This window comes from Eleginops maclovinus, chromosome 1, assembly GCF_036324505.1.
Source record: "Eleginops maclovinus isolate JMC-PN-2008 ecotype Puerto Natales chromosome 1, JC_Emac_rtc_rv5, whole genome shotgun sequence".
NCBI classification, from domain to species: Eukaryota; Metazoa; Chordata; class Actinopteri; order Perciformes; family Eleginopidae; genus Eleginops; species Eleginops maclovinus.
The window spans coordinates 23,185,387-23,209,734 of NC_086349.1; the positions used below are offsets into that span (position 1 = coordinate 23,185,387).

The following is a 24,348-nucleotide window of genomic DNA, read 5'->3' on the forward strand; positions in this document are numbered from 1 at the left end:
AACGTCCCAACCTATCATCTGCAATATACAGTCGCGAGCTGAATCCCCTCTGCAGCACCTCTGTGTATTCAGCAGGATGTCTGCAGGAGGGACTTAGAGTTGTTGTATATATAATACATATAATGTCACTGTTCTAGTGGCAAACACTTAGAAGCGTTTCAGAAATAATGCTTGGAACATAATGGGGTCTAATCATGGCAGCACGTAGTTGAGTTTCTCCGTTAGAACCTTTTCATGCATGACGCTCTAAAGGGGCGTGGCCAGCTTCAAGTCAGCTCCAATTTGAAGCGACAGTCACAGAATCAGCACTTCAGGAACAGGGCTGAAATAGAGGGGGATGAGGCATGCTACAGTGGGTCATCTGTTTGCTATTTTGAGCAAAACACTTCACATATGTATGCATTGTATAGATATTGCCCTACAATAAATTGTTCAAATAAAGCATAATAGGAGACCTTAAAAAAAAAGTAGAAATTTCATGTATAATATAGCTAAAACCAGTGGTTCTCCTGTATTGTAAAGCACCTGTACACACTTGATGAATGTACCCACAGGGTTGTAGATTGAAGTTTCATTAATAATTTTGACAGGAAAATTCTACAAACATTCCAATGCTGTGTAGCTCATTTTTGCACGTCTTTTCATTGGGTTTAAACCAGTTATTACAGAATTATGCTACACCAATACTGTCAGTAATATACCATAAATTAGATTCCAGTTGTGGATGTGTGAATGGTTAACCCTAAGAATTCCAAAAACCCAACCGTGTTAAATTTGTTTTTAAAAATGACACATTTCACAACATGTTTTGATTAAACTTTAAATATTTGTCCACCAATTCACTGCCTGCCGTTTTGAAGGTATTAGAAAAATCATGACAAACATTGAGAGCCTTTTCGAAAACAAAGGGAAGTTTTAAATGTAAAAAAAGACATTCAATAGAGCCCTAGGCACGCTGAATGTCATCATTGCAGAGATAAACCTCCAGTCGGTGGTTTTCCTATTTAGTAGAGTAAATCAATTGAGGCTATTATTTTTTACATTTTGCTTAATGACAAACCTGCTTTTATCACAAATCAAGTAGCCAGTAAAACGCTTTTATGGGCAAAACAGAGCCAACAATGGCACAGTCATCAAATAAAAATTCACTCCATTTACTTCAGTTTTCCACCCAAGTTTTACCATGAGGGAGGAGTATTCATCAGCCTGAACAAATGGCCTTCAGACGAGTGATTAAAATGTTGAAAAGGAACAGAGTATAACATAATAAGGGACGATCAAAATAAAATGATGAAGGAGGCCACAGTGATAACAGTTACCTCCCTGACAAATGTTTCCTTTAATACCAACTTTATCAGAGTGTTTTCAAGGTAAACCGAGATAACTGAAACAAATGCAGCAAAAAATACAAAGAGGGTGTTATAAAACAGATAAATACTTGAGTATAATAGAGGCAAAAGAATGGAATATTTGGCGAAGTAGGTGTGATGATAGAGGGCAGAAATGTAGGATCAGATATCCACCTATCTAAACAGGAGAGCCTACCCCCCCAACGCCCAACCAGCTGTAATGTAAGCAGTTCACAAATTCAAAGGCTGCAGACAAGTCGCTACCTTTGCTATTGTGCACTGTGCATTCTGCGGCTTTGCACTTCTGAGAACGGCCTCTTCAAAAGCATACCAGTCAGGAAAGTCATTTATCTGGCAGCCATCTTTTCTGCCCCTCCCCTTTAACAATCGGTGAGGACAGCTATCAAGCGGAACAGTCGTTATCCGGCATACATAGAAACGTGTGTAAACGACTGCCCTGTTTTGACCAAATGTTAGCGAGGTGATGTTAGGTGAACGAACCGCGAGCAGCCAGAGCGAGGTGGAATTTATCCATGGCAACCGGACGATAGATCCGTAAATCGTCGGAAACCACCAAGACTGGAAATATCTGTTACATACCCGCACATGAGGAAGGAGGGAAAATATTTCCATGCCCCGCCAAATATTATAGCTCTCAGTTATGGGCTTGAAGGGTAACATTTTTACTGAAATCCATAGGAGCTCTGTTTGGATCAGGAGAGGAGAAGAGAGGTGAGGCAAGGACAGAGAAGAGGTGAGACAAGGAGAGCAGGAGAGGAATAGAGGATAGTGGTGAGGAGAGAGATGATAAGAGGAATTAAGGTGATAGGAGATGCGTGAAGTTGATAGGAGAGGAAAGAAGGAGTGAAGTAAGAGTCAAGGAGAGATGAGAGGAGTCCAAGAAAGTGGAGATAAGTCAAGAAAAAGAGGAATCAAGGTCATAGAAGATATGTCAAGGTGATATGAGAGGAAAGGAGTGGAGTTGAGGATAGAAGTCAGGGATGTAGGAGAGTAATCAAGGTATGAGGAAAGGATTCGTGAAGAGAGAAGACAAGGAGAGGAGGGGAGTCCAAAAAAAGTGGAGATGAGTCAAGGAGAGAGGAGAGGAGTTAAGGATAGTGTTGAGGAGAGGAATCAAGGACATAGCAGAGGAATTAAGGCAAGAAGAGTCCAAGAGAGTGGAGATTAGTCTAGGAGAAAAGGAAATAAGTCATGGAGAGCAGGAGAGGAATCAAGGAAACACGTGAGGAGAAGAATGATCGTAAATAAGTCAAGGTGATAGGAGAGGTAAGGAGGAGAGTAGGTAAGGAGATGAGTCAGGGATGTAGGAGAGTTGTCCAGGTAAGAGGAGATAAGTCAAAAAAAGAGTAGTAGTCAAGGAGAGCGGGAGGAGTGAAGGTAAGAAGAGAGGAGTCAAGGAGAGAGGAGATGAGTCAATGAGAGGAGTCAAGAAAGAAGTAATTGAGTCAATTGAGGAGAAGACAAAGAAAAGATGAGAGTAATCAAAGTTAGGGGAGAGGAGTCAAGGTGAGAGGAGGGGATAAAAAAAAGGTAATGGAGAGGAGTTGAGGATACAGGTAGAAGACACAGGGTAGAGTAGAACAGAAAAGGGAACAAGAACAGAGCAGAGGGGAAACAAGGAGAAGAGAGGTTCAAAGATCCAAAGTGGCTGTTGGAAAAGTCTGGTTGAAACCGCACATTGAGATGAATTAAGAGTCAAAACCAACAAAGATTAAGTGAGACCACCTTGTATCTGACATAATGTTCTCCCCATAATCTTACCTCATAATAATCCTCCTACTCAAATGTTTCTAGCCTTCAAAACAAACCTCTTCTTTCCCCTGCTGCTCTAGTTTCATTTTCCTCTGCCACACTTTCCTTTTCTTTCTCTTGTTGCTCTCTAAAGTAGACTCTCTCTGTCATTGCAGGAAGCAGCTACTGTTGCTGCTGTCTCACACCCTTCCTCAGTGCACTTAATACTTGTCAAACCTTGACAGCATTATTAGTTTCAGTATTATCCCTTACTTCAATGTCATTTTCTTCCACTAGGGATCTTTGACACAAAACAATGCCAAAAGATGGAGTCAGACAGGATTCCATCATGTTCAGGGTTCAGGATTTTCTTTCCTGGGAATAAAATGACCCACCTAGTTCCTCTTCAAAACAACCATAAAAACTGGTCAAACCACTGACACAGGTCCACAAAGAAGTCATGTTTTCTCCGACACTTTTCACAAACAAACCAACATTTGCTCAGATTGTTTTCTCTGATAACCCAATCATCCAATGACTGGTTTAAACAACACATTTATAGAAAGAAAAAGTGTCTTAAAACTGGAGACAAATGTCATTATATGACAACCACTGGCAGAAAAGCACAAAAACGGAACATCCCAAGACCCCAAGAAGAGTCAAACGCTTTGAAGTTAGTTCAAAAGTTAAATAGCTCTTATTTAAAATCATAGATCCTAAATATACAACTTTTTTGTATCCGTGGAAAACGGGATTGAAGGAAAAAGCTGGTGCGCTAGCTGTATGGAACTAATGAAAGCGGAAGTTTGCCGTAATTCTATACTCGGACGCCATACTGGCTTTATGTTCCACTGAGAAACTTTCATAGGAATAAACTGGGCCATACTTACAACACTTTATCCATCACATGCCATTACCATTCCAGCCAAATGAAACAGACTGCTAGCATGAATAAAATGACACATTTCTCTAGGTTTGAAAGTCATTGGAAACATTTGGGATGTTAAGTACACAACTAATATGTAATAGACCTAGTGTTTCAAGACATGTTGTGCCTTAAAAAGGTTGAATTTTGTACTTTAACACACGTACAATGATGAGAACATCAAGGTCCTAAAAGGCTCATGGTAGATTAAGAGTAACCTAAAAAAGAAAGGAGGGGAAGAATAGATGAAAGAAATCACTGCTGGACGGCTGAGCGGACCATGCAGCCGACACCCCAGCTGTGAAAACCTCCAACCACATGAGTAAAAGATTCCTAAGAGTCCCGTTACTCCACTTATTGAATTTTTACAACCTGGTGGGCTGCCAGGCACTTGGCTGCACCGACACGTTTCGTGCCATTGCCACTCCTCGGTCCAGAGAAACACAAGAGACAGACAGAAAGACAAGAGAGCGAGACAGCTGGCTGAATCATCCCCGTCACACACAGCACTCTGCTTTATGACCTCCATCTGCCTTTAGAAAAGATAATGGCCATGTGCACATGTTGCTGTGTGGCAGATGATTGTGTACCGGCGTGGAGAGACATGTTTATCACTGAAACCCACACACAGGACCCACACACAGCCTGGCCTTCATCGCTGCTCTGTCAATGAGAAACCTGCCTCTAGTCTTGTGGTTTTGAAGTCAGAAGAGTTGGGGGGGTGGGGGGGGGTGATGAGAGCTCACACCTTCACACAGAACAAAGGTTCTACAGTTTCACTACCGTTAAGTGGTGGGAAAACAGCATTTGTGATATCACTGATGACACGGTTGTTGCCAACAATGAATTCCATTGGAAGCACTCCCGCCGGCGACTTGAATCATAGTTTAGTCTGAGAACACAGCCCTGAACCGGGACTACAACACTCTAGCCCCACCAACAAGGCCAGATATCGGTCAACTACGGATAATGAATTTTAAAAAAAACCTTTTGGAAGATAAAATGTGGGGCCCACAGCAAAGACAAACATCCTTAAGAAATATTGTATTACAACCTCTGTCATCTTACGGAACAAAGGCCTGTAGTACATACGCGCCTCGTGGTTGGTGGCGTGGCCCATTGTCTTTGTGCTTCCTTTTGTTTTTTATGAGTTTTGTTCTGTATAAATTCATATTTTCCTCCGTTTTTAAGGTTAAATAAGTAACAAACCTTTGTCTATCCAATGCATTTTTATTGTTTCTTGGCGTATAGAAACACAAACAAACTAGTGAACATAAATCATTGTTCCGTCACTTAGTTGTCCCGGGCTAAATATTGCCTGGATGAATTCCAATGTAAGGAATCTGATCAACATAGGCAGGTTGAGGACTATAGTTTTAACACAGTGGTAAAACGGTTTGCTCTTCAACATATATTATATACGGCTTTAAGATAGTTCAATTATTTAAAGAAATATATATATTTTACCGTCAACTGTCTCTAAAAAAACACCTGCTTCTGTTTCGGGTGTTGTAAGTGTATTTGTTGTCCAAAAAAGCTGCAGTATATAGTATAGTTCAATGTCCCATTTATTCCGAGATGTATCAAGCATGTGTACAGCCGTTTTAGACTCCCCAAAACTCACTATGTATCGAACAACATCAGTCAGTCAGTACTAATCGCTGTGTAGCCTTCATGTTGCCTTTGTAAAAAGCTATTACCTAATGATGCATGACTTTCAATAATCCACAGTTTCTTTTTTTTTTAGACCTTCCTTATATAAAATATAAACACTGGCACTGTTGGCATTTCTGAACAATACCTGATTCAGAGTTTGCCTAGGGCAATAAAAACCCTCCAGGACTGAATGCCTCCGGTGTAGGAATCATACAGATTTATAGTTCAGTGTTTAGCTCAGTCAGTGGCGTGCATCACTTTAATTATATACGCTAAAGTCTTTACATTCTTTTATCCACCTTGTGAGAGGCAACGACAGCAAACAGATAGTTTGGAAACGGCTTTGATAGATCACAAGACGTGTCCACGGTTACTGAAAATAAGATCACTGAGCCTTTTTGTTGCTTAAGCATTAAGTACAGTTGTCAACAAAGAGGGATTTGCTGAAGAGCAGGCAGTTGAAGGATCTTGTAAAAGGCACAAAACAAACACGGTGAACTGGCAACAACCACGCAGAAGTACAAGAGAAGGAAAAGCCACACGTTGGTCCCATTCAAAAGACATATGTTAGAAAGACATGGTTCACATATGCAATGTGCTTTTTCACGTACATTATGTGCCGTGTTCAGGAACACAAATTACCAGTTACCAGCTACAAGCTAACTAGCATGAACTGCTACATCATTTTGTTTAACACTTCTTAAAATAATGTTTAAATAATAGAACTTTTGATGAACTGAGAAAATTATAAAGATTATATACACTGCCCAGCCAAAAAAAAGGTCACCACCTAGATTTAACTAAGCAAATAGAGCCTCCCATTGGATAATTACTGCATGTTTCAGCTGGCAACAAGTTATTTAACCCTACCTGATGCAGTGAGTAGCTTCTTATTTGTTAAACAGTCATGTCGAAAGACATATCCTGTGGTCGTGGGAATGATGTAAATCTGTTTCAGAAGGGTCAAATTATTGGCATGCATCAAGCAGAGAAAACATCTAAGGAGATTGCTGACTAACTAACTAACTACTCAAATAGGGTTAAGAACTGTCCAACGCATGATTAAAAACTGGAAGGACAGGGGGGAACATCATCTTCCAGGAAGGAATGTGGTCGGAAAAAAATCTTGAATGATCGTGATCGGCGATCACTTAAAGGTTTGGTGAAATCAAATCGTAGAAAAACTACAGTAGAAGTCACGGCTATGTTTAATAGTGAAAGTAAGAGCACTTCCACTCGCACAATGTGAAGGGAACTCAAGGGAGTGGGGCTAAGGAAGGCTAATCGAAAAAAAAACAGCGTCAATTTGCTAGGGAGCATAAAGATTGGACTCTGGAGCAATAGAAGAAGGTCATGTGGTCTGATGATTCCAGATTCACTCTGTTCCAGAGTGATGGGCGCATCAAGGTAAGAATAGAGGCGGCTGAAGTGATGCACCCATCATGCCTAGTGCCTACTGCAAGCCTGTGGGGGGCAGTGCTATGATCTGGGGTTGCTGCAGTTGGTCCGGTCTAGGTTCAGCAACGTTATGTGCCCAAAGAATGAGGTCAGCTGACTACCTGAATATACTGAAGGACCAGGTTATTCCATCAATGGATTTTTCTTCCCTGATGGCACGGGCAAGTTCCAAGAGGACAGTGCCAGGATCCATTGGGCTCAAATTCTGAAAGAGTGGTTCAGGGAGCATGAGACATCATTTCACACATGGATTGGCCCCCACAGATTCCAGACCTGAACCCGATTGAGAATCTTTGGGATGTGCTGGAGAAGACTTAGCGCAGTGGTCCGAATCTCCCGTCATCAAGACAAGATTAAAAAAATAATAATGCAAGACAGAAATAAATGTTGTGACGTTGCAGAAGCTTGTGGAAACGATGCCACAGCGAATGTGTGCCGTAATCAAAGCTAAAGCCGGTCCAACGAATATTAGAGTGTGTGACCTTTTTTTTGTGTATGTTGTGTTGGTTTAACGTGGTAAAGTCCCAACAGTGAGTAAGATCCGTCTGTTTCTCTGTTTTGTATAATAAATGGTTTTGAAATCTTTTGGCAAATGGTAGAGACACACAGAGACACACAGTCCCACAATGAAGAAATTGTCTTCAGTGAATTTGCGATTTCACGTTTAATATTGTTAAAGTTTGATAAACAGATTCAATAAGGATAATATTAATATTTAACTGCAGTCCTACTTGGAAATGTATCTAGCCTTTGGCCAGTTCACATTAGGAATTAAAATACATGGCATTGTGTCATACTCTGAATACTTTGTTATACTTGCAACCTCTGAGCTAAGCTGGACGACAGGTAGCAGACAACATGTATCGCTCCAACAGGGACAAAAAGTAACCTTTTCTACTTCTTACCGTGCCGCTAACCCTGACATCGAAAAGCCGCCCCCAGTCATCTTCATGGCTGTCCACCATCATCATACTATCGTCTACCTCCAAGAACCACTCCGCCTGCAGGTCAACCTTCACCTCCTCCCCCATGGAGTGCATCCCTACGGCGGGGAACAACCCCTCTGCAGACACGGGAACCTCCACTGAACCCACCTGCAGAGGGGAGGGATGCATGGTGACAATGGGTGAAGAAAAAGAAAGACACGACACTAACACAAACAGACAGTTCCTGTTTGAAACGGAACATCACAGAATGTCCTTGTGTTTTAAAACACCTACCTCTTTGCCGTTTTTGGTGAAAAAGACTGTTGTAAAACCTGCGTCAATGTTTTCTGAGTGAATTCCACAGCCGATGCGGTCACCACGAGCACACTTTGGCCCAAACTGCTGACCGACGGGGTTTCCATTGTATAACCTAGGAAGAATAAAAAGATATGAATCTTCACAATATGAAAAAGCTAGCTAGCTACTGCAAATAAATAACCAATCAATCATTATAAATAGACAGCAATAGCTCTCAGTGATGAGCTTTCTGATTGTGTTATCTCCTGCAAGTTTATGATAGTAATGTTTCATTTATCAAGCAACAATGGAAAAACTCACTGGTTCCAGCTCCTCAATTATGAGGATTTGCTGCTTTCTTTGTCTTTGAACTATTGGTCAGACAAAGCAAAACATTTGAAAAGGTCACCTTGAGCTCTAAATCTACAGACAAAGTAAGTCTTTTATGAGAGTAGTTGTTAGTTGAAGCCCCATGAACAATAATTAGGTGTGCAAGGTTAAGAGCCGGACAAAATTAGATATGTGACCAACAAACTAAATGCCAGTTTCTTTATAATGCAAAGAAAAAGTAAGAGCTATGGAGAATCATATAGGGGATGAATGCTGGAGTTATGTGTGGATGAAGAACCATCAAAAGCCACAATCCTTTTTCTCCAACCATGAGAAAACCGAAGCTGAACTGTAGTTAATAGACGGCTGTGGGCTGATGGTTCAACTTACTTGCCGTTGTCAGCGTGGTACGCTACAGAGTATGGCAGCCAGCCAGGCTGGTGGTCCAGTCTATAGAATTTAGGCACCAGGCCCACAGCAATGGTGCCCCTCACCCCTGTGTCCACTATTGTCACCTAAACACACAAACAAACACACACACACCACTGTCACTCCAATACTTTTCGTGTGATACGCTTTTACTGTCGATTCCTTCATTAAATCCTGAATAAAAACTACAACTCTGCTTTTTGTCTTCATTCAGCACTTCTATTCATTATTTAAACTCTATATGCACCATTGTAGATACACAATTAGTATTATTATTTGTTTCATAACATTTTTAGTGTTAGATTTAATTGGTTTTACGTGAAATTGTTTTCTGACTTCAGTGATCCAAACAATTCAAATGAGTGTTGTTAAATTCAAAAGTAAGATTGAAAAGTTGACGACTAAAGTCTTAACAGTGCTCTTCAATATATATTCGATATATGGCTTTAAAAGGATTAAATTATTTTTTAAATGTGTGTATTTTACCGTCAACTGTCTTTAAAAAAACATCCTGCTTCCGTTACTGGTGCTGTGTCCAAAATATCTGCAGTATATAGTTCAATGTTCCTTTTGTAACGTTTTATTTATTCCAAGACAATCATGGTGTGTTTACTGTGATGTTTCTGGTCACAATAATGGTAGCATGAACATTTTATGCCGGCACATCGTTAGTCCGATTTCAGAACCGCCTCCCCCCCTCAGCTAGTTAAACCCAATCAGAACTAAATGACACACAATACCAAAGCAGAATTAGGTGAAAGGTAATGCCGACGAATACAGGAGAATGGCCCCATGGGAAGAGGCCTGCACTTCCTTCCTTTTTTCCCGCTGACCTCTCCAAGTCATTTCTCCCCCCTCTGAATGTTCTGCCGCTGTATCATTCCTTGCATGTTTTACTCCCCTTCCCCACATATCTGCCTCTCTCATTCTCTACCTCCCTCTTCAGCTCAGACCCCCAAATCGCTTCTCCTGCATGACGGCACATGTGAAACCAAACGTCTTGGGTTTCTCTGGCTACAAATTCCAGGGCCAATTCTTTTTCAGTCTGGCACTTTTTAAAGACAATACTAATACTAAATTCTTGGCCATGGCAGGTCATTACTTCCACACGTAAACTGTTAAAATACCATTTGTGTCTGTAAAGGCCATGAGTAAAAGTTACAGGGCAGGAGTTTGCTCGCTGATGAGCCGTTATGTCGAAATACATTTTCCAATAAATCTATTGAAACAAGTGGAATGCTTCAGATGTTCGGCTCAACTTGGAGAAAACAGCGTATGATAACTGGAGAAAGTGCAGCAGAACTGACAGAGGTAAGATGGATTCCTTGTGAAAGCACAACGAGGTGAAACACGAGGATTGCAGTGACGCATACCTCCACATAGGCCTGCCCTTTATCAGAATAAACGCTCCCAAATCTTCGAGATATCTGGGAAGCTGACAGCGTGTGCGTCACTCGCTGGAGTCGAATGTAGCATCAGGGTAATGACCACGCTTAGATCCACTTGTATAAATGTCAGAGAGATCTATCAGGTTGCAAATGGGATTCTCGTTTTGAAATATTCTTGTCAGATATGAGACTCTCGGGTCAGAGTGATTGACATTGCATTTAATAGAAATGTCACGTCTGGCACAAAGCTGGGAAACATCAAGGCCACGAGATAAATAATGTCAAAGCACATTGTTAGCCTGCCTGACTCGAGAAGATCTGAACGGTTTCAACCAATGCCAGAAGTGGTGCTTCTTGTCTCAAAAAGTAAAAAATCTACAAAAAGAAGAGTGGAAAAAGTAAAGAATCTCTGCTGATGCTGCAGGCTGCTGTCGGCTCTATTTACAGCTCAGCAAAATGACGTACGTTCGCAGGATAATGTATAGCCCTAAAGTTTTTCCTGAAGCCTCAAAACCCAGACGAGGAATTGCGTCCGCCTCACCTGCCGCCTCACAACAACACGTCACAAGGCCTGCGATGACGTGCATCGTCAACGAACTTGCTCTGCTCGTAAATAACTCACTGCAGCCCTTCAGCAGGTTATTTATGACCAAACTTTTGCAACTTTCTTGTGCTAAATCACCCAAAGAACTTTACATATTCTCCTGTAGGGCTGCACAATGTATGAAAAGTTAATCGAGATCCTAATAAGGGTTGGTGCAATATTCAAATCACAGAAGGTGCTATTTTTCTCTAGTAAAAATACCTGTTAATATTAATCTGAATGGAGTATTTTGATGCTGCAGAGAAGACAAGTCTTACTCCTCTTTATTTTAAACCGTGCTTTAATCGTTTTCTTATTGAACTTGAACAACATGGCACCTTATTGGACAACATGAGAAACAAAACAGCTGCAAAGACATTCAAACATTTAAAAGAAAGACATTGAATTTGATTTCTGAAAAGGACATTAATGAATTGTGTTCTCCCTGGTGTGAACAACGTCTATGTCATTGTTTCGTAGGGCAATTGTTGTTAAACCTCTTAATCCTGTTGTGAATAAAGAAGAAAAAAAATCATTGTTTGGTTCAGATACTCTTAAAAAAACCTAAAATAATAAATACATCTTTCAGTGTTAATTAACAAATTACTTAACTCCTTTAATATTCATATTGTAGTTGCAGTATCAATCAAACTAATTGCATTTGATGCTTTTTCCAAATTCTACAACCATACTCCCCTGTATGAAAGAGAACTATTAGAACAGCCTGATTGGCTTTATACATGTCCGATAGTTTCCCCTGCTGCCAGTCTGCCTGTGTGTCTGCTGGAAAACACTGTGTTAGAATAATCTCTCTCAAAGATTACCTAACCCACACCCTATCCCTCATTCCCATGCAGCTCGGACATTCTTGAGGTAGCGGTTTTGCACTGGTGAACTTGGACTGTAGGGGGGCACTCAGAATTTAATATGAAGTTGAGAAAATTGTCAGCGATGGGATTCCAGGGGATAAAATTGCTGGCTTGATGGTAAAGCAATCTTGAGCACACACAGGGACGATGGTATGTGGTAATGATATCATATCATATATCAAATCCCCCCACCCAAACATCTCAAAATGAACGATTGTGCAAAGGACAAACATTCAACTTATGTTCTAATGTTTACCATAAAGCTAGAAAAAAAGCAGATACATCATTAAAGACAGCAGTTGGTCTAATGATGCCCAAATGAATCTTGGGAGAGGTCTAGCAACTCGATCAGAACTCAGTTTCAATAACAATGCCAGATATTGACTCACAGCACCACTATAAATGAGCCTTACCTCAAAGTAGCAATTTCCCTTTGATAAAGGATGGCCAGCCACATAGCAACCCACCTCCTCAGAGTTCCCTTGGTAACTAAAGAGAAGAAATTACAGGTTAACAATAGGTGACTTCTCATAGTTCCAACTGCAGGGTGCATATCAGAAACACATCTCTGAGTACAACCTCGTCTTTTCATTGAAATACAGTCGAAACATCATCGGAGTAATCAGATGACGTGCACCAGATATCAGACGACAAAATGAACCCATAACTTTTTACAGGACAATTAAATGAATTAGAGCTGCTCCTCAGCCAGATGATTAAAGGAAACCAGATCAAATGACATGCGCATGATTTTTATTTGCTGTTCCCGTTTTATTAGTCTCACAAAGCCAGACCTATCTCATGCTCTTCCTTAGTATTATGAAAGTAAGTCTGCTTCATCAGAGGAGACAGACTACTGTTTAATAAGATATGATGTCCTCCGCTATTAAATAATAACTGAAGGGATGTTTTGTTAAGAAAGGGAAAACTGAGATGTGCAAGGACAATTCATTGTTAAGCAGCTAAATTAAATGCTTACAGGAATCGCTTTTATAACCACAGAACTATATGGTAGCTTTGGACAAACTTGATTCAAACTGAATGTAGGAGCCAAAGATGGTAATAAGCCTGTGGTGCTTATTATGGGTTTGTTTGGATCACATAATATGTGCTATACCTAACTCTTGTGTGACGGAATTTAGATATAGAGCAGATATCAATTTTTCTGTATACAGTTTTACTTTAATTTAGCAGCAATGAATTGTTAGTTTTTGATTTTAAAAACAGTATAACAGGAAACAGGACATCAGACTTGATTTGAATCAAATTTGCTTCAAATTGAGCAGCCTACTTTTTCGGACTATTTATGGATGGTATTTGCTACAATAAAAAAACAAACATTATCAGCAGGGATAGCATAAATGTTTGAGAAAATATTGTGTCTTGTTTGTTATGCTGACCTAGAGACAGGCCACCATTTGAAGTGGTTCTGCGGTTACCAGTAGACCTGTTTGGGTTTATTAGTGCAAAATTGCAAAACAAATGCTAACATATTCCCTGTTTTCTCTATTCAACTAGTCTTGATTCAGTGAAATAAACCATACTGATTTCTTAAATACAAACATTTGAGATGGGTACAAATCTAATGTGTAGGTTAGTTTATTCAAAGGCTAAATAGCTCTTGATGTAAGGTCTGATCCATCCTAGCAGCACAAATACTGCCCTTTTTTTATTAGGAAAAAAAGGAAATCTGTTCATCTTGGCATCCCTACAGACAGTTAAAGGTTAGAAACATGCTGAACATTCAGGATTATCTTTACAGCACTAGCTTCTGAGTCCTTTTTATTCTTAAATGAATAAAAAAAACATGAACTACAAGTACAAATCTACAAACAGATTAAACAAAGCCTCATTATCACTTTAGTTTGAGAACAGGCTGACCTGAGGGTGTCTCCATCCTTCTGTATCCTCATGTAGCGTTCCTGTGCAGGGCGCCCATCCCCGATACCTCTGATTCGACGCCTCAGATTCAAGAGGCATCTGTGGTGGAGTACGTTGATGTCATCCATCTGAATCACGAAAAAAATAGTGGGTCAAATAATGCAAATTAACACATTCAGCAGGGTGTGTAGTCGCAGTCCCAATATAATACTATTTAAGAAATGTCCTTTACGCATGTGCTCCTTGTATCAAGATGTGGTGAGAAAGAAGGCAAAGGGACTTAATATCAACAGTTGGAATTGTACTAATTTTTAATTGATACAAATCTCTGGAAATTGGGGTATTGATCTTGTGCTTTTTGTCAGTAGGTAAGAATGCAGATGAGTTTATAAAGGACAGTTTGACACTGATGTTTTTTGTAGTAAAGACTCCATGTCACTTTGTGGTTTAAGGGTGTTCAGCAATACTGTAGTATTACACAGCAAACCCTGAAAGTGATTTCATAAGACACCACTCATACTGTAGGTACTAGAGTCAACTCCAAATACGGTGGGTCTGAAACAATACAGCTTGAGATTTGGATTCACAGACTAAAATACTGCAGAAACTGCAAAAGCTGTTAAAATGAATTTAATCCGTTTTTTTGTTATTAAACTCTTGCAGTTGGAAAGGTTGTAAGTGCCATTATGTAAACAAAACGTTAAACAGTAACTACAAAATTAGAACAGGTGTTTTAAGTTTCTAATCATGTGCCAATGAAAACATAATCTAGCACGAAAAAATAGGTGAGCACAGACAAAACTGCCATAATCAATACGTCTCTTATTATGAAACTATCGCTTTTTTTGCAACTTTGAGTCGAAATAACTACTAAACATACAACAACATCTTAGTTTTCGTTTGGGATGCATTGAGGGCAAAGCAAAACACGTCAAAAACGTCCACACCATTACTCATTTTCTCTTAAAACATCATTCGGATATGTTGCAACATTAAAACACAAGACGTTAAACTGACAGCAGCGAGATGAAGGTGGGCGTGCCAATGTTTACATCTAAGCTGCCAAGCTAGAAACCTTGCTAACGATAAAGCTAGCTTAGCATACATCGTTAGGCATGCATTTACAAGGACAACTTTGTATAGCCTTGTGTTTACTATATCGTTTTTAAAAAGATAAAGATCCTTTCCTCAGTTGGTTGTAAGGGCTCAAGTTACTCGTAAAGCTAAATAAGCGTTAGCAACATTAGCAGCTAATGTTATGTAGCTTCCTAACTCTGAATCTTAGGGTGGTTGCTTAGCAAAGAGAACGACTGTTCCTAAAAGTGTAGCGCAGATGATAATTTATTATAGGTATCATAATCGTTTAGTCACTCAGTTACCTGTTAACTTGGCGACAAATCCGACAGAAACTCACTTTTCTGTCCATCAGCTATAGCTCCTCATAAAAACTTTGGAAACTGGAGTTCGGCGCTTGCCTGTGACGTCACGATGGTTAATGGAACAGCCAATCACAGTGAGGATTGAGAAATGGTGACAAGCTTTCAGCCAGTCCTGTCACTCTATTTCTCTGCGTTCATGTGTGTCCTGTTTTGACTTTAAGGTCCTATTTGACAAACTTTGCTACCTTAAAAGATGTGAAAATAATAGGTAGTCGCAACATGCCAATTTAAAAAAACAAAGAGTTTCCCCGCGTTCTGTTCACAGTGTGTTTCATGCAGTGGTGGTCAAAAGCAATACTGCAGTGTAAAAATACTCTTCTACAGGTAGGAATCCTTAAAGTTCAAGGTAAAAGTACAAAAGTGTTTGTTTCAAAATATCAAGATTAGATCTGTGGTGAAAGCTTTAATCTTTTATATCTGTTTTCCTTTTCCATATTGTGTTTTATGGTATCAGATGAAAGTCTTGCAGAGTTTGCTCAGGGACAAAACGGCCCTTTACCAAGCTGCCATTTCCAAACAAGAAATCACAAGGGGTGAGATTTATTGTCAAAATCTTATATCATGATATATTTAACTTTATATCATGTGCTTTGGAGGGATTGCACCCTTACCTTCTGTCTAATGGGAGAAAACTAATTTACACTCTATGGGATTTCATACCTCTAAACCATTGCCTGCCCTTTTCTCACAAAACGGACTCACAGGTTTGCCATCCCATTTACTCACTAGTTTCATAATCCTATTAAACTGAACTGAACTGAACTGGAATATTACCAGAAAGTCAGGGAGATACAACGCTTCAGGGCAGGGCAGCGTCTTGCCAGAGAGTTTTGAGTAGATACTTGTAGTCTGATTGAAGTGGGTGCAGACATACTTTCAGGCAGCTGGCTGGGAAAGAACTGAGCGAGCCTTGGAGGCAGAGAGGAGGACAGAACTGTGTGGCTGAAGGAGCGAAAATGAATACACCCAAGGGCAGAGTGGAAAAGAGAGCCCCCGTTGGTCTGGCGTGTGTCTTGGAACATTCTCCGGATATGTGGAAATGGGCTAGCTTGCACGCTGATGGCAACACAAGACGGCAGGTGATTTCTGCCCTCCTTGCCAAGATTAATCAGAACAACAGGCTGCTGATGGCACAGCAGATGATTGGCCTCATGTAGCCCTGCATTCCAGTGGGAAGTACAGACCAGTGGTTATGTCTGCTTGTGCCCTGCCATGTCTGTACTGTACTACTGCAAATCACAAGGTGCCAGGCAAACTGCTCACAGCACATTGTGTAATATTTTAAAGGCAAAAACAAGTCACCTATTTTAGACTTTAGACCCAAATTCTGCTCATGTTTGAAGTTAATGACTCATTTGGTGTCGTGTTCATGATGTTCATCTCTCTACTGGCGCCTTTCGCAGCAATGCAGTTCTCAGATAACATAAGAGACAATGAGACTAGATAAGAGAGTAATCCTCAACACGCCCAATGATGTTCATGTCAGATCCTTGAACTGCTTTAATATTTTCCTATTACTACCAAGGCTACACTCATTCTTGCAGTGCCATAATGTGCTGTGTCATTAGTAGAGTGTCAGTACTCAAGTGCAAATGTAGAACAACTACTAAAATGCATTGCTTAGATAGAGTTTCTTATTTTATAGAGGTTATATAGAGGACTGTCAAACCAAACCACTTAAAATATTGCATATATAATAACTGCAAAGTAGCTTTTGGTTAAATAATAGTTAATAGTAGTTAGCGAATCCTAACTGAGTGGAGGAATGGAGGTATTTTTAGCAGTTTTACTCCGGTTGGTCAATGTGCATTCCTGCAAAAGTGAGCCCTCCTCCTCCTCTTCCTCCGTCTCCTAATCATCCAGATGATTTCTCTTCCAATTCAAACAATTGCTGCGAAACATATTTCGCTGTTCTCAAACTTGAATATGTAATAGCATCCATGAAGTCAGTTAATATTTGATAGTAGAATTTTATTTTAAACTGTCTAAGCGCTGTAGAGGCAATGCTTTACATACCTGACTCAGCAGGGATTTGATAATGCTGAGGCACAGTTTTGGTTAGTGTATGAAACATAAAGTCTTATCTTTCACTTCAGTTTTGGAATATTCTAACATTTCGAAGCACGTTTAGGAGATCAGACTGTGGTGGCATTTGTATTCATCACATTTTGGACAAAGAATCAAACCATTCAGCTGTAGTATTTTATGTCTTGCAAAAAAGTTCATTCAGTCATACAGAGAGCATACTGTCTGCAGAGTGAAAGACGAGTAACAGAGTTTACGTTGCATATTTAAACACTGAGAAAAAAAAGGGGGTCAAGCTTGGCGATACTGAAAGAGCATTCTGGAAGTTATGGAGGCATTATCAGGATGTTCTCAGTTCAACAGAAGTTAAAGGTCATACTGTTGGTGCGAGTAGATTGTGACCAACAACAACCCAACCTATCTTTTTAAAAAGGACTTTTCCCAAGCTTAGCAAAGACATGAAAGCCAGAAATAAACATTAGCAGAATCACACAACGATATTATTAAAGTAAGTTTTCTGTCACAAGGCTTTATTTCTTTACAGATTTATTGTGCATATGGCTTGTTAGTTCAACAGTCTCTGAACTTTGATATGTGTTTCTGTGATTTGAGTTTCTCAGGTGGAGCAATTCATGTTCATCTAGGAAATATCCCCCACATAATGACATCAGGAGAAACCACGCAGCTGTGCATGTAGCAAATGGCATTGCAGTGGCGAGGCTGATGGAGGCACGTGTACATTTGTATTTGTTACCATGGCAAATATGATTCCAGAAAGGTCTCTGACACTGGGAAGAAAGTGCAAAAAGCTGAACATGACTACTACTGATTCATCATCTGTAACGTTCAGCATGAGTGGAAGAAGACGGGCTGGATGTATGTGTTAGTATATAACAGAAAGGGTGGAGAGATTTTGATAATTTCTGAAAGGAACATAATCCACCCCCCACTTGCTCTCTCTCTCTCCTTTCCTGCCACCTCCCTCTCTCTGTCTCTCCCCTTTTCTCTCTCTCTCTCTCTCTCTCTCTCTCTCTGAGTCCCAGCCCCTGAAGGTGTCATAACTGTGCTCTCTCTCTCTCTCTCTCTCTCTCTCTCTCTCTTTCTCTCTCTCTCCCTCTCTTTCTCTCTCACTCACTCTCTATCACCGCCTTTCAGATCTTTAAAAGCTGGTGCTTTGCTGTGTCTCTCTCGATCTCCATTTGTCTCCTCTGGCACTGCAGGGGACTCAACCGGCAAAGCACCAAGGAGAGCTACTGTATAGAAACGGGGAGGAAGACTAAGGAAAGGGGAGAGAAAAGGGAGAGAGAGTAAGGGAGAAATATACATCCAGAAATAGCATCAGCCACATTTAACTGACAGAGAGTGACAGAGTGGAGAACCTGAGACCTGGACACAAAATGCCTATCCTTTCTTACTTAACAACCGTTGTTTTGTTGCTGATTGCTCACTGCGGATCATGGACCGGGGCAAACCGCTTGGGCCCCTTCAAGGTCTGTCCCTCCTGCAGGGATCCACTGGGGGCAGTTCGGCCCCCCAGAGACCATAATGTTGCCGGCAGCACGTCAGTGTTGGCCCAGGGAGAGCCCTGTGGTGTGTACACCCTGAGCTGTGCCAAGGGGCTCCGCTGTGTTCCCCCACCAAGGGAGCACAGCCCCCTCCAGGCTCTGTTGCAGGGAAGGGGCATTTGCGCCAAGCACAGCAGGACTAGTCCCACTGAGAGGCCCCACCCCACAGGTAAGATACTGTATACACACGTGCATGAAATCACGTATGCAAACATACATGCATGCACCTACAGATGCACTCAGACATGCATGGACACTGCAGGCGGGCTCGACAAGTGCACATCCACCACAGAATAATGTTTTTACAGTGTGTCTCCTGTATTGCTGTGAATTGCATGTGATGCTGTGTCACTTACCAACAAAAAGAAAGGCCAATTAGTGTCTGACATTTAAGCCTGGATGCATTTTGTGCACCACAGATGTATTTGCAGACCTCAAGTATCTAATACTGCTCAGCAGTGCCTCTGGAGCCACAGTGAAAAAAAATGTTGTTTGTCATTCCTATTGTAGAAGATCAGAAATGTTGGCAAATCACATAAAACAAGGATCTCAAATGTAGTCTTAGATTTCTGCAACAGTGTATAAGTGAAGATTAATATCCCTGCATTGATACAATTTGTTAAACATTTAATCAAATTGAATGAGAGGGTGCATGACAATGATCTGCCCTACAAGTCAGCCTCTCTGTCGAGAATTAAGAACAAATGTGAAACTGTCAGTGTCACCTACATCCTAATCAAGCTGCTTTTTATTGCAGTGATCTCCATCTACTGTTCAAACTGAGAAACTGCGATGAACTATCTGAAAAGGCAGCATACTGGTGGAAATTAGGTCTCTCATTGAATAGCCACACTAGATAGATCCTTCTGAGTGACTGCTCAGTGGTGCAAAAAGATACAAAGATATAAACCAATAAAGGCAGCTTATATTGTAAAATTTGACATCGGATGTGGTTTAATGTTTTCGGCTACGTTGGTGTAATGTCACATTCTCATGCCGGTGTGTCGTTTCCTCTCAGGTCCCCATCCCTCACACAGTGGTGACATTGAAAAAGTAAGTTCCTGCTTTGATTTACAGTCTTTCACAAGTGAAGCTCATGGAGCCTCACCTAATGGTCAAAAATCTGAGATGTGAAAAACATTTTTACAAACCATTATTGTGTTAAACACTTCAAATGTGATTGAGGGGGTTTTGTATTGAGCTGCATTGTGTTATAAATAGTTATTACCATGGATTCTCTGCTGTTTAGGGTGTTGCAGTGGCATGTACACACACTGCCCTGAAGCCATGCATTATGGTGCATGATGTGTGTGCTGCTATGCGGCAGAACTAATTGAGCATGATGTGAATCAGGAAAGTTTCAAGTCGGCCGCTGCCGCCTCAGATTTTACACTTTGCAAGTCGGTTGATCTCCAGCATTTTAACTAATGTACAGTATGTATAATATGAATGAAAATAATCACATAATTGATAAAGATGACACAGATTAATTTCCGAAAGTGACAGTAAGACGCACTTCAAACCATCCGTTGACCTGAAAACCCAAAGCATTGTGTAACAATATGGTTATATAATGTTACACAATATGTGACATCTCATATACATATTGTATGCTTCTGGCTGTAATGCTGCATCACTGTGGCAAATCCTTTGTGATTCACATCGACATGTGTTACAATGTGTGATCAAAGAGGATTTCTGACAACACAATCAGCTGAGGGGAGACAGCAGCTTGCCACTGCCACTCTTGAGATAAGCATGTCTTTCTTCTGGTTACGTTTGAATCACACTCTGCGTTGCTGTTTTCAGGCACCCTGCCGCAAGCTGCTGAATCTTGTCCTGAGGGGTCTGGAGCTGACAATCTTCCAGTCTGACCGTGACATCTATATACCCAACTGTGACACCCGTGGCTTCTACAGGAAAAAGCAGGTAGAGTGTCACACTCACCTGTAACTTTCCTGGCTCTTATGTGATGTGAAAATGTGCATTTGATGCTGTGTAACTGGTGTATTTCTGAGAGCTGCACCCCACTGCAGCTTTCTTTTCGGTGCATCCAGAGATTTGTCTGTGACCACAGGAGCTGAGAATATGTGACACTTCATCCTCTGAGCCTCTCAGTACTGCGCTATGATGACATATCATTTTCTCTCTCTTCTCTCTCACCACCTTTTCTCCCACTCCCCTCCTTCCCTTTTCAAAATCTCCCTCTGTCTTTTAACCCCACACAGTGCCGCTCCTCCAAGGGCATGCAGCGTGGCCACTGCTGGTGCGTGGATGAACTCGGCACGCCTGTGCCCTCACGTGCCAGCGAAGATGGCACTTTACCATGCGATGGGGAGTGAGGCATGAGTCTGTCCAATTGCTCTGAGCCTGGAGGAAGAGGAGAAGGTGGAGGAGGAGGAGGAGGTGGTGGAGGAGCAGGAGCACAGGGAGAGGGGGTGGCTTTAGCTTGTGCTAGACACTGCCTGGACAGGAGGTAGCAGGGATAAACCACTTCCTATGGAAAATACATACCAGTTAACGTTCATGTCCTCTCTAAAGTAAGACACACACACTCACAGTCCAGCAGCAGCAACAATAACATCTGCCTGAATGTTCAACAGTTGCAGCAGCGTCCTCTGCGTCGTCTGGTGACATGCTGCATGCTCACATTAATGCTCTGTGAACTGCCTCAGTGATCCAAGCGGTATTACTCCGAATGATCTCTATATTCCCTGGCTCTTGTCCTGGCTTTCTGGTAGATTTTTATTTTACTTTTTACTTTAGGATAGCTGACACTGCCTGTGTTTGTTCTGATCTCAGTGGGCTGAAATACTGTTACGCAGGTGATGTGACACAAATGTTTGAAAAATGTGTCTCCCTCACCGTCCTCTCTCCCTCTCTCCAAAGATACACTGATATCAACATACCTAATTGACAGAATATTTCTTTTCTATTAATTTATTTTTGAGTATGTGTTTCCATCAAGTACTGCTTGAATCTTACAGTATATATATGTCAAGTCAGAAAAAATAGTCTTACAAATATGATCCTGGATGCTTTTGTTCATTTTATTTGTCAAAATGGTGTTCTGACTGCTTATTAGTTGATTGTTTGTACATATGTTGGATTTTTGTGGTTGACTGTGTGTTCTGAAGTGGCATACAAAAAGCTTACGGCTGTTACCCTTTTCAAAAAGTTGTAAGGCATATTTTTATACACGTCAATATAATATTTTATATATGAATTGTTGGTTTATTTAATGAACTACAGTACAATGCCATGTATTTTTATATTGTCAGCAGTTTCTTATTTAAAGACAGAGATTATTTTATTTCATGTTAGGGGAAGTGTTGTGCTTGAAAGGCACCTTTACGGCAAAACTCATCATATTCATCAGAGCTCTATTCAACTGCTGCACATCTTATGGTTATATCTCATGTTTTTAATTTCCTTTTATTTATGCTTTGTTTATTTCAGAGTTGAGAATATCCACGTTACTATTATGTTTTATTTCTGGCACATCATACCACCAATTTTGAGTTCAGTAGAGGAAAAAAAAGATCAAATTTGTTATTGTTATGTCTCTCCCAAGTCCTTGCAAAAGTCATGAAATTGTGTGCTATTAAAGTGTGATTAGAATTTATCTATTTCTGAACAATCTTGTTGTGCCAATGTGTGTGCCGTGATGAAAGGTCCATGCACAAAGGACCTGTAAGATTTGCAAATATGAAAATAAAACATAATGATAATAAAAATGGAGAAGAATTAAACATATATTAATATAACAATGGTTGTCGACTCTGTTCTTTTTATTGGATAAAGGTATTTTTGATTAATTTGAGCAAGTCTGCTGTTTATAATGATGATAAGTTAAAGAAAATGATAACTATTACATGCAATTGTTGGTTTTAAGTTACACATAAACAAAAACCTCAATATCCCAAATATGCCACTAAAGAAACAGAAAGTACAATTATGTCAGGTTCTTTTACTTAAACCTTAGGCTACAATGCATCTACAAGCACTCCATTACAGTTTACAGTTAACAATGACTATTAACTCTAGAAATTAACTTTTTGCATGCAAAACAAGATGATTTTTTAAAACAAGATCAGCAAACTGAGAAGTTTCTTAAGTCTCTGAAATGTAGCCTAACTTTTAAGAATAAAAATCGATAGGGTATTTTAAACTGTAAAAGCAGTCCCCCTTTTTATGAGTACTTCAGAATCAGAATCAGAATACCTTTAATAGTCCCACAGGGGACATTTGCATTGTTACAGCAGAAAGGGCCAACCACAGCTTAATGTTACACCCAAGATACTAAAAATATATATACAAAAATCACACAATTGCAAAATACATAAAAATACACAAAAATAAAAGTATAGCAAGTATGTACTTCTACTTTTGATACATTTAGAAAACAATACCTTAGTATTTCACACTGTTGTAGTTACTTTTATACAAGGATTGAAATACTTCCACCAATGCAGAAATAAGATATTTAACCCAATAAATAACTATTCTAAATATAATCTTACAAAAGATGTTATCCTAAAAAGCACTCATAAAAATGAGATGATCTGAGCTCTGTGTACAACAATGTGTTGAGGTAGAAGATGCTAACGCTAGCAACATGCTAACAATGACGGTGCAGCCTGGCTCATGTTAAGCAGGTGTAGAGCAAGCATGTTTACCTCCTTATTCCATTTTGTTAACATGCTTATATTTGCTAGTTTGCGATTAACAAAAAGCTCATGGGAGGCTGATGGGAATCTAAGTCGTTTTGTAGTTTTAAAAAAAAGGTTTTTTACACTTCACTTGATCCCCGGCTAACCGCTCTATGGTTTACGCTGCATGATATTTCCCTGAGTAAATGTCATTTGTCACATTTGACTGCTAGAATTATACTCAGTCCACTGTTTAACCCTGGCAACTTTAAGCCACGGTTTTAGCAGATCTTTAAATAGCTAACCCCGCAAACTTGATGCCAACCTTGCACCAGAGCAGGGCTAGCATGCCCAGCGCTAGTTCGAGTTAGCCCAACCACAGCTTAATGTTACACCCAAGATACAAAAAATATATATACAAAAATCACACAATTGCAAAATACATAAAAATACACAAAAATAAAAGTATAGCAAGTATGTACTTCTACTTTTGATACATTTAGAAAATAATACCTTAGTATTTCACACTGTTGTAGTTACTTTTATACAAGGATTGAAATACTTCCACCAATGCAGAAATAAGATATTTAACCCAATAAATAACTATTCTAAATATAATCTTACAAAAGATGTTATCCTAAAAAGCACTCATAAAAATGAGATGATCTGAGCTCTGTGTACAACAATGTGTTGAGGTAGAAGATGCTAACGCTAGCAACATGCTAACAATGACGGTGCAGCCTGGCTCATGTTAAGCAGGTGTAGAGCAAACATGTTTACCTCCTTATTCCATTTTGTTAACATGCTTATGTTTGCTAGTTTGC

At 40.1% G+C, this 24,348-nt stretch overlaps 2 protein-coding genes across 2 annotated transcripts in view; one reads left to right on the forward strand and one right to left on the reverse strand.

Annotated features, from left to right (window-relative positions):
• The window catches only part of spryd3 (SPRY domain containing 3), a 48,313-nt gene extending 32,976 nt beyond the window's left edge, over nt 1–15,337 (reverse strand). The window contains exons 1-6 of the mRNA XM_063895027.1: nt 15,223–15,337; nt 13,844–13,971; nt 12,376–12,451; nt 9,084–9,208; nt 8,361–8,496; nt 8,046–8,234 (exon numbers count right to left, since the gene is read on the reverse strand). Of these exons, the coding sequence (XP_063751097.1) occupies nt 8,046–8,234; nt 8,361–8,496; nt 9,084–9,208; nt 12,376–12,451; nt 13,844–13,971 (654 nt within the window). The 5' untranslated portion in view covers nt 15,223–15,337. The remainder of the gene's footprint in view (nt 1–8,045; nt 8,235–8,360; nt 8,497–9,083; nt 9,209–12,375; nt 12,452–13,843; nt 13,972–15,222) is intronic.
• Nucleotides 15,338–18,467: 3,130 nt separating this feature from the next.
• igfbp6b (insulin-like growth factor binding protein 6b) lies at nt 18,468–22,636 on the forward strand. The gene is made up of 4 exons (XM_063894445.1): nt 18,468–19,041; nt 19,891–19,925; nt 20,682–20,801; nt 21,101–22,636. Exons 1-4 carry the CDS (start codon nt 18,705–18,707, stop codon nt 21,212–21,214), a joined length of 606 nt encoding a protein of 201 aa, XP_063750515.1. The 5' UTR covers nt 18,468–18,704; the 3' UTR covers nt 21,215–22,636.
• The last annotated feature ends 1,712 nt before the right edge of the window (nt 22,637–24,348 follow it).